At 40.1% G+C, this 11,484-nt stretch overlaps 1 protein-coding gene across 2 annotated transcripts; it reads right to left on the reverse strand.

Moving 5' to 3' along the window:
* Positions 1-285: 285 nt before the first annotated feature.
* padi2 (peptidyl arginine deiminase, type II) lies at positions 286-10,973 on the reverse strand. 2 transcript variants are annotated; one of them, XM_030728979.1, is made up of 16 exons: positions 10,766-10,973; positions 7,123-7,294; positions 6,668-6,737; positions 6,440-6,501; positions 6,225-6,342; positions 5,538-5,690; positions 5,180-5,370; positions 4,828-4,931; positions 3,991-4,102; positions 3,423-3,530; positions 3,127-3,278; positions 2,875-3,022; positions 2,638-2,731; positions 2,439-2,518; positions 1,472-1,609; positions 286-1,343 (listed from the first exon to the last, which is right to left on the reverse strand). In XM_030728979.1, exons 1-16 carry the CDS (start codon positions 10,930-10,932, stop codon positions 1,110-1,112), a joined length of 2,103 nt encoding a protein of 700 aa, XP_030584839.1. In that variant the 5' UTR covers positions 10,933-10,973; the 3' UTR covers positions 286-1,109. The 2 variants fall into 2 exon arrangements, with proteins under 2 accessions (XP_030584839.1, XP_030584840.1); XM_030728980.1 differs by lacking the exon at positions 10,766-10,973 and adding an exon at positions 10,091-10,310.
* Between the last annotated feature and the right edge of the window lie 511 nt (positions 10,974-11,484).

Raw genomic sequence — 11,484 nt, forward strand, 5'->3', positions numbered from 1 at the left:
TATGGGAAAAAGATCCTTTCAATGATTTTCCTCCTGACTCTGGAAACGCTTGAGTAGATAAAGGCCGCCCTCTTGTGGCTGTGCATTATTATAGCACATCACTATGTTGTACCATGATCTCTGTGCTTGCATTGTATGGTAACCACAACACTGGAAACCAGTATTCTCTGTGCTTGATTCAAATGATTGTATTGATTCTTGTCCGTTTGCTTAAGCCCTTGTTTAAAAGAAATCTTTGTAAATAGAGCTTTTTTTGTAAAATAAGCCAACTAAAAAGTTTAATAAAGAGGACGATGCATACAGTAGATAAGAGTTCCAGGATACTTTCTCCAATAAAAATTATGCTTACCACTTAAGTATTTCTGTATGACAGTGAAGCATTTATTCCAAAATGACAAGAAAAATAAGGCGTTCATTATTCATGAAGACAGAGATGATGTAAGGCTTAAGGCTGCTGTTTTCAAATCAATCTAATACACTAACCCGATCCCCACCATCTGCTCCTTTTTAAATTTTAATCCTCAAGATTTTCATGAAATCCGGTCGCAGTCTGGATACCAAATACATTTGTTCAGTTTTAAGGAGCAGGTCATCTCAGTGCTTTAACATTCTGTAATCACATCTTTGTATCTTCATTTTCTCTGTTAGCGTCAGAGACCACTGTTTCGTCGCTGCTAACTGATTCCCCTTAGAGGCGCATGAAACGAAGCGTGCATGCCTTACTGATCACTGTGCAGCCTGTTTATACTGTGTCAGAGCTATATTAAGATACTGTTAATGCAATGTGATCTGTCCCCACCGCTGCTGCTGCTTCACCTAAAAATGGGATGGTGACTTTTACCATGAAGCAGGCACAGGAAAGGCAATTTGTCACCTTAATTCGATTTGTGAATTAAAAAAAGAAATTAGGACACTGATAATTTTCTCCATTTTTTGATCAGAAGAGTAAGAAATGAGATCACAGTTGCACCTATCACCGACTATCGTTTTGAAAGCAAGAATAGCTGATTTTTTAGTATTCATTAAAAAAAAAAAATAAAAGAGAAAGGAAAAAAAATGGTGACCATGAAGTGTTTCCTTAAGTAAAACAGCTATATCTAAGCTTTCATTCACATCTCTAGGTTCCACCATTTGAACTGAAAGGGTTCCCTGCGGACATTGGAGCCACAGTGCACCTCTCCCAGCAGCTCGTGGTAGGAGGCAAAGTCATCAATGAATGTGCAGCTGAGGCCCAGGCCCTCCATCAGGGAGCACATCTTAGTCTCAAGTGCGCAGCGTCCATTCACCTTGGGGCCAAAGGGCTTCGGGATACCAAGGTTTTTCCCCAAAACAATCATGTTTACCTGGAAACAAATATAGCACTCAGTACTGCTTCAGCTCCTTTTTGTCAACTGATGAGAGCTTTAATGCCTCTTAAAATATAAACAAATCTTTGAAAATGACTGCAGTTGTGTAAAATTTATGAACACACCATGTCGGGGTAGTAAGCCACTGCTCTGTGCTCATCGTCTTCCTTCACCAGCTTGAAGAGGATTGGCAGGTCAATGATGTCTTCATCTTCTAGGCCCAGTTCCCTCTTCAGCACATCCCGGTTCCAGTCGATGCAGCTCTGGGAAAGAGCGGACCGTAAAAACACACATTGTGCGCAGTGTCTAAGATGCACTCATTTTGCTTGTTAAAATCCTGTGCTGAAAACATTTAAAATTTTACCACAATGTTTCATATGCATAATTTTGGATCATGTACTGCCACAGTCTACCCTAAATACCTAATAGTATTGGAAAATCAGTCCTAATATGTAGGTTTAGATCATTTATTTGCAAATAGGTCTATAAATTAATCATGCATACATCCACACATGTGCCTTTGACAATCCACTGGTCACAAAACATGGGGTCACACTGCACAGCTCAGTGACTTTAGGGCAGTTTGGTCATAGGATGACATTTTAAAGCTAAGTCGGTTTGACAAATGTCTGCCCAGTGTTGTCATAGTAAAGTGCAAACATCTAGGAGCAAAAACAGCTTGTGAAGCAGTATGCTACACAAACTCACAGGCTGCAGAGTACTGACGCACACAGTAAAAATGTTTGAAAGTTGGTAGTAAAAGAACAGACTGCTTCTGGAAACGGCACAAAATCATTTGGATCTTTAAAGCTCATGACAACATGGGGTATAACAAGAGTAACATCAGCTATGCCAAATGCCATTCTCACTCAAAAACAGCTGTACTTTCACTAATGCTATTGCAGGTGAATGGGAGCAAATCCTGCAACTAGGTTCTAAACTCCAGTGGAAAAGCCTATCTACAGAGTGGAGGCTGTCATTGCACCATATTAGTGTTTGTAGTTGGAATGGGATATTCAGCAATTGGATGAGTGTGCTGTTTGTTCACAAACTCTTTTCCGGCCTTCGGTCTAATCCTACAATCCTACTCACCTGTACGTAGTTATTTTCTTCTTGGAGGTTTTTATCATTAAGTATTTCATCCACTGTTTTTTGTTTTGCCTTTGCCAACCCTGTTTGGAAACATCATTCAGAGTGAGTGATAAAGCTTGACGACATGATGAATTTGTTCATTGCTAAAAATGTTATTTTGCAAATATTCCACATACAGTACTGAGAAAGACTGGCCTACCATCAAACAGTGTGGCTTTTCCTTGTCCACTTTTCTGCAGGCCTCTGAATAATTTGTAGGCTGCATCTGGGCTGGCCAACAGCAGGCGGAAACCCTGTGAAGACACGCACAGAAAACAAAGATTACAGTGATGCTTTCATGTCCCAAATGCTTTCACAATGCCACAATATGCATAACAACAAGTCAGTATCAAGCAGATGCAGCAGCAGATTTACATCAATAGAAAATTAGATTCACCTTTCTGTCAGGTGCAGGAACAAAAGTCATGAATTCATCCACGTGGCCAACACAGAGCCAGTCAGAGAATAAGGCGATGGGCTCCTGAACCTTCTGAGCCCACAAGAAGTCTTGAACTACTTTGGTCATGTTTCGCCCTTTAGTTGCCCTAAAAGAAAGAAAAAGGTTTGATTCTGTCACTTGCTCTTTTTCTGCTTGTGATACATTTGCTTAAAACTCCAGAATTCATCTTTGAATTTGTTAAAAACTCACGTAGGGAAGGCGACCCCAATGATGATTCTTCCCAGGGGGTATTTTTTTCCATTCACAGTGACAGGAGGGCTCACCTCCAGATTGCCAAATGAGTCGAGACTGCTCACTTGTTCATCTAAGACCACCCTCGTCACATAGCCAAAGTCGGGGCCCTAGGATACAAAGTAGATACAAAGTATATATCAGATTTCCAAGACGTAAAATTCTGCTTTGAGATTATAATTGGATTAATAAAATGTGAATGAACAATAATCAAGACTTTTAAGGACATAAAGAGCAGAAATTAAATCTCCTACTAGCAGCTTATCATATGGAAAGTCTGCAAGATCTCCATCCCTCGGGGAATCCAAAACAACAGGAAAACGCTGATGAGGTGAATCAATGTAACCAATTTCGAGTTCATCCTGAAAAACAAGTTATATTTTTTTATGTCCTTGTCTTAGTTGAGTAGAGTTTTTAACTTATTTACAAAAAGGCATTTTTTATTTTTGTTTCCTTGTGAATGAACAGAAATGAAAGTTTCTGTGATTTTTTTTTTCTTTTTGTGCTTTTCTTCCTCACAGTGTAGCTGTTGTGAAACCAACTGCTATTGTGACATTTTTCAGAGAACATTTTCACAGTGGTTTCTCTTGTTCCATGAGATTTTTCATGTTAACGTTCCTCTTATTTGCTGTTGGGGTTATGAAACCACACAGAGACTGTTCATGAAACCACAATGAATTTACCAAACATACTCTTCATTCTGCCTCATAGTTTGCCACTAATAACAATTTCTACGATCCACCACCACCAATCACTATGCATTTTAAAAGTCAGTGCTTGTGAAAGCTAAACTAAAAAAAAAAAAAAAAAGAAATGGCTTACTTGCATCCAGCGGTCTCCTCTGTTTTCATATTCATGGCAAATGTTCAGTTTATACCCACTCATCGTAACAAGGTTCCTCATTCCTTTCAGGAACTGGTAGTTATCAGAAGTACTGACAGAGCAATCAGAAACAGATGAGCGTTTTTTCAGATTCCACCACAATAATACATTTTTATCTTTTAAAGATCACCAAAAAAAAAAAAAAATCTAAAACTACAAACTGAAAAGTTACAGTGGATAAATGTATGCAGGTTAAGAGGTATGTGTAACAGTAACATCTCACAGGCCTCTTTCCCACCAACAGGGTTCCGGAGCCGGTGTCTTTATTTGAACCGTTAGGCGGGTTTTCCACCGCGGAAGCACTCGGTGCTCGGCCGAAAAATGGGTTCAACTCCGGCCCCACAAACTAGCTGGTCTCGAACCAAGAACGCGTGACGAAAGCGGCAGAAGGGCGTGACTCTGCCACCTCAACATCAAGTTTTCTACCATATTACATGTGTATTACATGAGAAAAGTGAAGCAATTTTCACGGCTGTGAATTAGGTTGGGCTCTAAGGCTGAACTTGCTGCTTTGTATCAGTTCATATCACAGATTAAAAGGACGCAAAGTGCGTACTTGTCGTCTTCCATGTCCAGACGAAGACCCGCCCACACTCATACATAAAGGAGCAGTTCACAGAAACGCGGTGGGAACACGGGCCCATTCTTAAACGTTTTGCCGGTTAATTGAAACCAGCACCGGCACTGGCACGAGCACCGGCTCCTCAGCGGTGGGAAAGTAGCAACTGAGATATCAGCAGTCACGTTTATGTTTTTTATTCATGAGTCTGCACTTACCTGCAGACAAATACCTCTACGGGTCGAAGCGTGTTGGGTGTCATGATCCACGGTGCCACTCTGAACACCACTTTGTCTGTAAAAATGGGTGTCTCAGGAACACCCTGTTGAAACATGAGAGAGGCTGCTGTGTACTGACAATTATACTCCTTTCTATGTTTCTAATGAAATATTACAAAACAGATTCAAGAGTATTTTGAGTCAAAAACTGTCATGTTTGTTTTTGCTAAATAATTCATGTTAACTGTATTCACAAAATGAATCCGCTTGATGTTTTTCTGCTGTTAAGGGGGAAAAGAAAGCTGATTAAATCAAGTTGTGTAACAATGCTATGATCTGCTGTGGCTCTTACAGCAGAGATTGGTTCCAATAGACTTAGGTTGATGCTGATGAGCCCATCAAAGTCCTTGTCAGGAAACCTCAGGCCCTCTACGTGAAAATTCATCTCTGCCACACCTCCCAGGTAAGGCACTTCCTTGGACAGGACCTCGCTGCTCAGCACCAGTGGAAAGTCCTTCACAAAGACATTGTACAGTTTCTGTGCTGAAGTAAAAATGACATGAAATGGGTTAAATTCTTAGCTGCTTAATTTAGAAACAAAAAGAAAAGAAATGTGTTTTAGACACTGTAATGTCTTCGCAGACCAAGTGAATTAAATGCACAGTATATCATCTGTTGCGGGGCTTTTTTCAACCTCCTTCTTTACTCACACAGGCCACTGTTCAGCACATCAGCAGATCGGCTTCTGAAGACTCGGACACTCTCTGCATCACCCTGAGAGATGTGCATGGTTAGTTTATAGCCCTCTGGGAGCTTAGCAGGGCCTTTGGTCCGCAGCACCATGACTGACATGTCCTTTAGATCTATACATGCACAAAAAGTATTGTTCATGTTGTGGGCACCATAGAATTTACAGAATTTATATTTTTTTTTAAGCCTCATGTGATGTGCCTGGTATCTGCTCCAGCCTCTCATTAAGGCATGGGGTTAAAGTCCTTAATGCTCCCGTTACCAGTGAGACCACTTTGGCCCCTTCTATATCTGTACTAGTTATTCCTTCAGGGCAGAAGAGACTTTAACAGTTCCACGTGCTGCATATGTCTGTCAGCATGTGGTAATGTTTCTGGTAACTGTACGCCTGCATGCAGAACAACATCTGACCTGTTTATACTATCAAATGTCAGCTCTACTAGCTTGTAGCTCTACCCAACCACTCCACTCACACAATATTGTTTATCAGACCGATTTACTACATCACCATCTCTATCTGCTCAGTGCATACTATACAAATTGCTTTTTAATGCAAGCAGAAGTTCAAAAAGGCTCATGGCACAGAGGACAAACAGAAAAACTGAATATTCATTGGTGAAAAGGAAGTTATATTGATAGTGTCTGACCAGACACTCTAGAAATGCTTGTGTCCTTGTTGTCTGGTTTTTTCCAGTAGGTCTTTTCTGAGTCACAGTTGACCAAAAGGATGGCCCCGTGCCCATCAGGACCCCATTTCCAAGAACCCTGACAGATTTTCAACAAAACAGAAATGTGAATGAGTCAGAATCAAAGGCTTCTGCAAAAAGTTTTAAAAAATATATATAAAAAAATATATATATACCTTTTTAGGGTTGTTTTTCTCCACGACGCCATCTCTATCAGCATCCACATCCAGAGAGATCTCTGCATAACAGACATTATCTTGTTGATCACACATTACATTTCCAGACAGAAGTTCACTGTATTGTTTTGTTATTTTCAGATCATGGATATGAGTTTATGGTGGTTTGCAAGTCATGTTTGGATTCTGATGAGCATCAAAACACACTATCATTATAGCTCAACTTACCAACTGCTGTCAGATGTAAGATTGCTGTTCCTAAGACGTCTTTTTTCTCCCCGTAGTACTGGACTGACAGCTTTTAAAATAAAAAGGTACAAGCTGCTGTTGTGAAGACATTTAACAGGTACCAATTTATGTTATTTGATTATGAGTACATTGCAAAGCAGACAAGTTCTTTGGCATTTAACCCTGGTGATTTAAATAGTTATAAATCAGTCATTCACAAATGTACAAATCCTGACAGGAGGTGACTGACTACATTTCTACTCACAGGTCCAAACAAATTGAGCAAAAAAAACAAAACAAAAAAAAATAAATTATTTAATCTGAATACCAGTAAAGCTTTTTTTTTTCCTGTTTTCACATGAATCTGAATCATGCTCTTTTGGAAGAAATGCTGAAATGAATATGACTTCTGACGTGTGGATTCGGTGGTTTTGTGCAATTCTGTGCTACATTACCTTGCTATCATTTTCATGTTCACTGGCAGTGTCCATGCTGATAAGCAGGGCTGAGCTTTCCGTGAGAGGGATGGGAGTGAGGCTGGATGTCTCCCGAGGCACGGGGCTGATGCTGTACTGAACATTTGCGGTGCACTTCACGGAGAAAAACTTGGAACTGGGAGGAGCGCTCCTGAGAACCAGGCAAAAGTAGTTTGATGACTGTTTGACTGACACAGCACAAACATACTGTATGAAAAGATACAGTCCATTTCAAGAACTGTATACAGGAAAGCCATAAGCTTCAGTCACAACTTCAGTCTGCTTAGGAGTGGAACTGGTAAGACTAAACAAATCATAGGCTTATATTTTCTGTAGCTTTTCATGTGAAGTCAGATCATGCAATTCTTTCCCTAAAGCACAAAACACTTAACCCTGCATCATACTACTACTGGTTTGCACAGGGATTTTTTTTAATCCCTGTGCAAATCAGTAGTAGCTTTTTTGTTTAGGGATAGGCACCATTTAGTCACCAAATTTCACTGCACTTCTGTGATAGGTACACATTGTTTCAAGCCAAATGCCCATCTCTGTTCTGAACGAGGTAGCGCTTGCTGTAATTATACCAAGTTGGTCTGGGAAGGACAAGACCACAGCTTACATAAACTGACGTGGCACAAAAACTGATCCTTCTTTTTTTCCTTGGGGCAAATTTCTGCAAGCCAGAAAATCCATTTTGCCAGTCACTCACTCATCATTTACTCATGCATGCACGACTACCATGTAGAGGTGGACCATAAGGACCCAGAGGTTCCATCACAGTCCTAGATTTTGAAACAACCTTCATTTTTGACCTATATTTTAAAACAGGATGCAACATTTTGAATGGGTGTTTAAACGGTGGCTGCTTATTGCCAAAATATTTCTCCTGTCCATGTGTGGAAGTTGAATCAACACCTCACTAAAAGCATTTAAACAAAAACTGGATAGCAAAATGTTCTTGAAGGTTTAATTTACTGAAGGGTTTGGTGACACTGCATAATATGATCATGGTTGTACTAGACAGCATTTATTGTGATTGCACTAAATAAACTGGCAGCTGGAGTACGTCAGAATTCCATTGTTTGACCCAGAGGATGACATTTGTGTGCAGATCCTGGTGGTGGAAAATCTCATGGTCTTTTGTTCAGTACAGAGGAGAGAATCAACAGTCTTTCATTGTTGCTGTTAACAGGAGAGACTTTGTGTTCCAAAGAAATGTATGCTGTAGATTCTGCCAAATGCCAGCCTACATAACAGAGAAGGGGGATTACTGACCAGGCAGAGTGGGAGACTGGAATATGGCCTGGACCCCCTGGGCCTCTGAGGGTTTGTTTTTTTTTTAGAATATCCAAAAACACAGAAAAATGATTTCATCCCAAGGGTAGCCTCTTTTGACCCTATCAGTCCCTATGTACAGAACATCAAAACAGTTACTGGTGGCTGCAATTCCAATGTGCAATTTAAACGTGATGGAGTGGGGAAATCGCCAAGACAGTTCTTGTTTTGTGTACAAATGACTTGTCAAAGAGAAACACGCACATCCAAAAAATTTAACCAGGGTGCTGGATCCAAGCAAAACTCAATGAAAAAGGAGGAGGTCCGCACACCAAAAAGCTCCTTGAGAATTTTTAATCCATCAGTATTTAAAAGCAGTAACGTTTCGGGCTGGACGTCTGAAGAAGGGCATTCCAGCCCGAAACGTTACTGCTTTTAAATACTGATGGATTAAAAATTCTCAAGGAGCTTTTTGGTGTACAAATGACTTGTGAAATTTAGATGAGTGTCCTGCTTCCTGCAATAATATTTTTTGATAAATCGTGGTTACCCTACTAGTCTTTGATGGTGAAGGGGACATCTTCTGGCTGTATGATCACAACCATCCTAACCAAACAAACTGCCAATAAAAGGCAATAAAATGATCATCCATCATAATCAGTATTTCATGGTTTTTAAATGAAGGTCTGGTTGGACCACAACTGAAATGTTGAAAACATCATCCCCATTTTGGCCAGGAGTCACTGACTCAAAGATGTTTAAATTAGGTGAATGTTGGGGAGGTAGAATGAGTGTAGTTTCTACAGTTTAGTTCCTTCTTGTTTAAATGGGGCCCAGTATCACAAATAATTCTCAGTATAACATAGATCACATGGACAAAAGTATTGGGCCACACTTTTTAATATTTGAATATAACAAGCCAGTTTCTTTCTTTTTTAATAATCCACGATTAACTACATTATTGCAAAGTGGAAGCATTTAATTACCAAAGCAACTCAGCCACGAAGTTACAGAGCAGGGCCGCAGAGTGCCGAAACACACATTGCGTAAAAGTCACCAATTTCCTGTCGACTCGGTAAACGCAGACTTCCAAACCCTCTGTCATTAACGACAGCTCAAAAACCGTGTGCCCGGAGGGTGGATTTCCATGGCTGAGCAGCTCCTGCAGGTGTAATGTTCACATACAGTAGTGTATGCTGGTAATATTCAGCAATAGATGCGTTGCTCATAAAATTGACTCGATACCTATGTAAAGTATTTAACTTTACACAGAATTTTAACAGTTTTAACAAATAATTAAATTCCCGTGGGCAGAATATTGCATGGCGGTTGTATGATATTATATATATATATATATATATATATATATATATATATATATATATATATATATATATATATATATATAAAGCCCAAAAGTAAAGTAGCTCAGTCGTTTGATATCAAAAATGGAAACTGTAAAAAGGATACGTAAAAAAATGCATAAATGCATAAAACACAGTCCACACGTATTTATTACTTTTACATTAAGAACATTAATGTTCTCAAAGAATGAAATGTATTCAGAATGCAACAACTGCGCAAATTCCCCCCTCAAGGCAACTGAACTCCCACAGTTCGGATGAAATTTGTTCGCGTGTTAGGCGTTAGACCGGTTTGATTGAGGACTTACCTGCTCAGGTTCACGTTTAGCTGCGAGCCAACCACGTATAATACCTTTGTAGTTTTGCCATAATCTACTCTGAGCGTGCGGGGGTGGATCATGGCTGCCGTCCTCTCGCACTGTGTAAGGCACAGACTAGTACTGACAGTAAGAACCCAGCGACTGCTTCGATATAGGGAAACGAATGCGCGAACTTATATTGCACTTTGTTTCTGGGACGGGTGCAGCAAGTCATCGTAAAAGCTGCAGGTAGGCTACCAAAGCCTTAGCCTTTGATGATTGGTCAGCCAAAATCCACCCCACCCCTCCAGTGACCGCTCAGCCTATGCCAACAGTTCTTTTTTCTTATCTCTTTATCTCTCATCTCTATTTATCCCTCACTTCTCCGTCCCACTTGCATGAAAAGAGAGGGGAATTTGAGCTGTTGGCATATTTAAGCTGTTAATAATTAATAACAACCCAAGGTGAGTTGTATTTTTTCCTCTTGTGTTTAATTTAGGCCATTACAGAAAGTCTGTGACAATTTGCACCCACCAACGCACCTACCCACAGCCACGGGGAGCCGCACCCCTTGAGATCTCTCAGCAGAACGCATTTGAACGGCGGTATACAGGTAGACAGCTGGATCCGGGAACTGTTATCGTCATTAATAATAACGTGCATCATGTTTAGATATCACCTTACCTGTCCAGGTTTGCCTTCAGAGAAGTTCCAACAACATAGAGAATTCTCAGCGGTTTTTGTGTGTCTAAACGACATATTCGTTGATATCCCCATAAATCTTTTTTCTTATAACGTAAGAAATAAGGCACTTCTGAAGAAGAAGCAGTTTGGGAAATTTTTTGAGACATGGTTGGCCGTCGTTTGCCTCCAGTGAAGAGTGGTAGGTTACTGCAAATTACACGTTTTATTTTAGGAGGTAGGCTGTACTCTAAAAGTACAGCCTACCTCCAAAAAAAGTGTAATTTACAATAGGAGGGACAAGCTTCATAGCCGTCCCATCTTTAAGATAATTTTGGCAGCAAACATATGTCAAACCACTAGGTAAAAGCTTCAGATGAAGGGTGCAACTTCTGATTGGTTCAGGCCAGCAGAGGCTTTTTTTTTTTTTTTTTTTCAGCTCCACAGATAGCGTCCAATGTCACAAAGGCATGACCAACCTGCCAAGGCATGTCCTGATTATGTGAAGTATCTCAGACATCAACCACTTGGACATGTTCAGAGGATCAGAGGTTTTTTTCAGATTTAATGAAACGGGTGGGACTCAAAAGGTGGGAATAAATAAATATGGTTGGTGATTGTTGTAAATAAAATGCGGATAAAAGCAAATTCAGATGTGCTGGTGCAATATGACTATGTGTGTTTGAAAGTATAAACATGATGTAAAGTGGGGAGGGGGCATA

This window comes from Archocentrus centrarchus, chromosome 5 (genome assembly GCF_007364275.1).
Source record: "Archocentrus centrarchus isolate MPI-CPG fArcCen1 chromosome 5, fArcCen1, whole genome shotgun sequence".
In the NCBI taxonomy this organism is placed as follows: Eukaryota; Metazoa; Chordata; class Actinopteri; order Cichliformes; family Cichlidae; genus Archocentrus; species Archocentrus centrarchus.

What these genes read in the sequence shown, in the direction of transcription:
- padi2 (XM_030728979.1), bottom strand. Translation starts at nt 10,932, where the DNA reads ATGTCTCAAAAAATTTCCCAAACTGCTTCTTCTTCAGAAGTGCCTTAT. An exon ending in CTTACATCTGACAGCAGTTG is followed by an intron (nt 6,502 to 6,667) that starts GTAAGTTGAGCT and finishes TCTGTTATGCAG; the next exon opens with AGATCTCTCTGGATGTGGAT. An exon ending in AAAAGCCACACTGTTTGATG is followed by an intron (nt 2,519 to 2,637) that starts GTAGGCCAGTCT and finishes GTTTCCAAACAG; the next exon opens with GGTTGGCAAAGGCAAAACAA.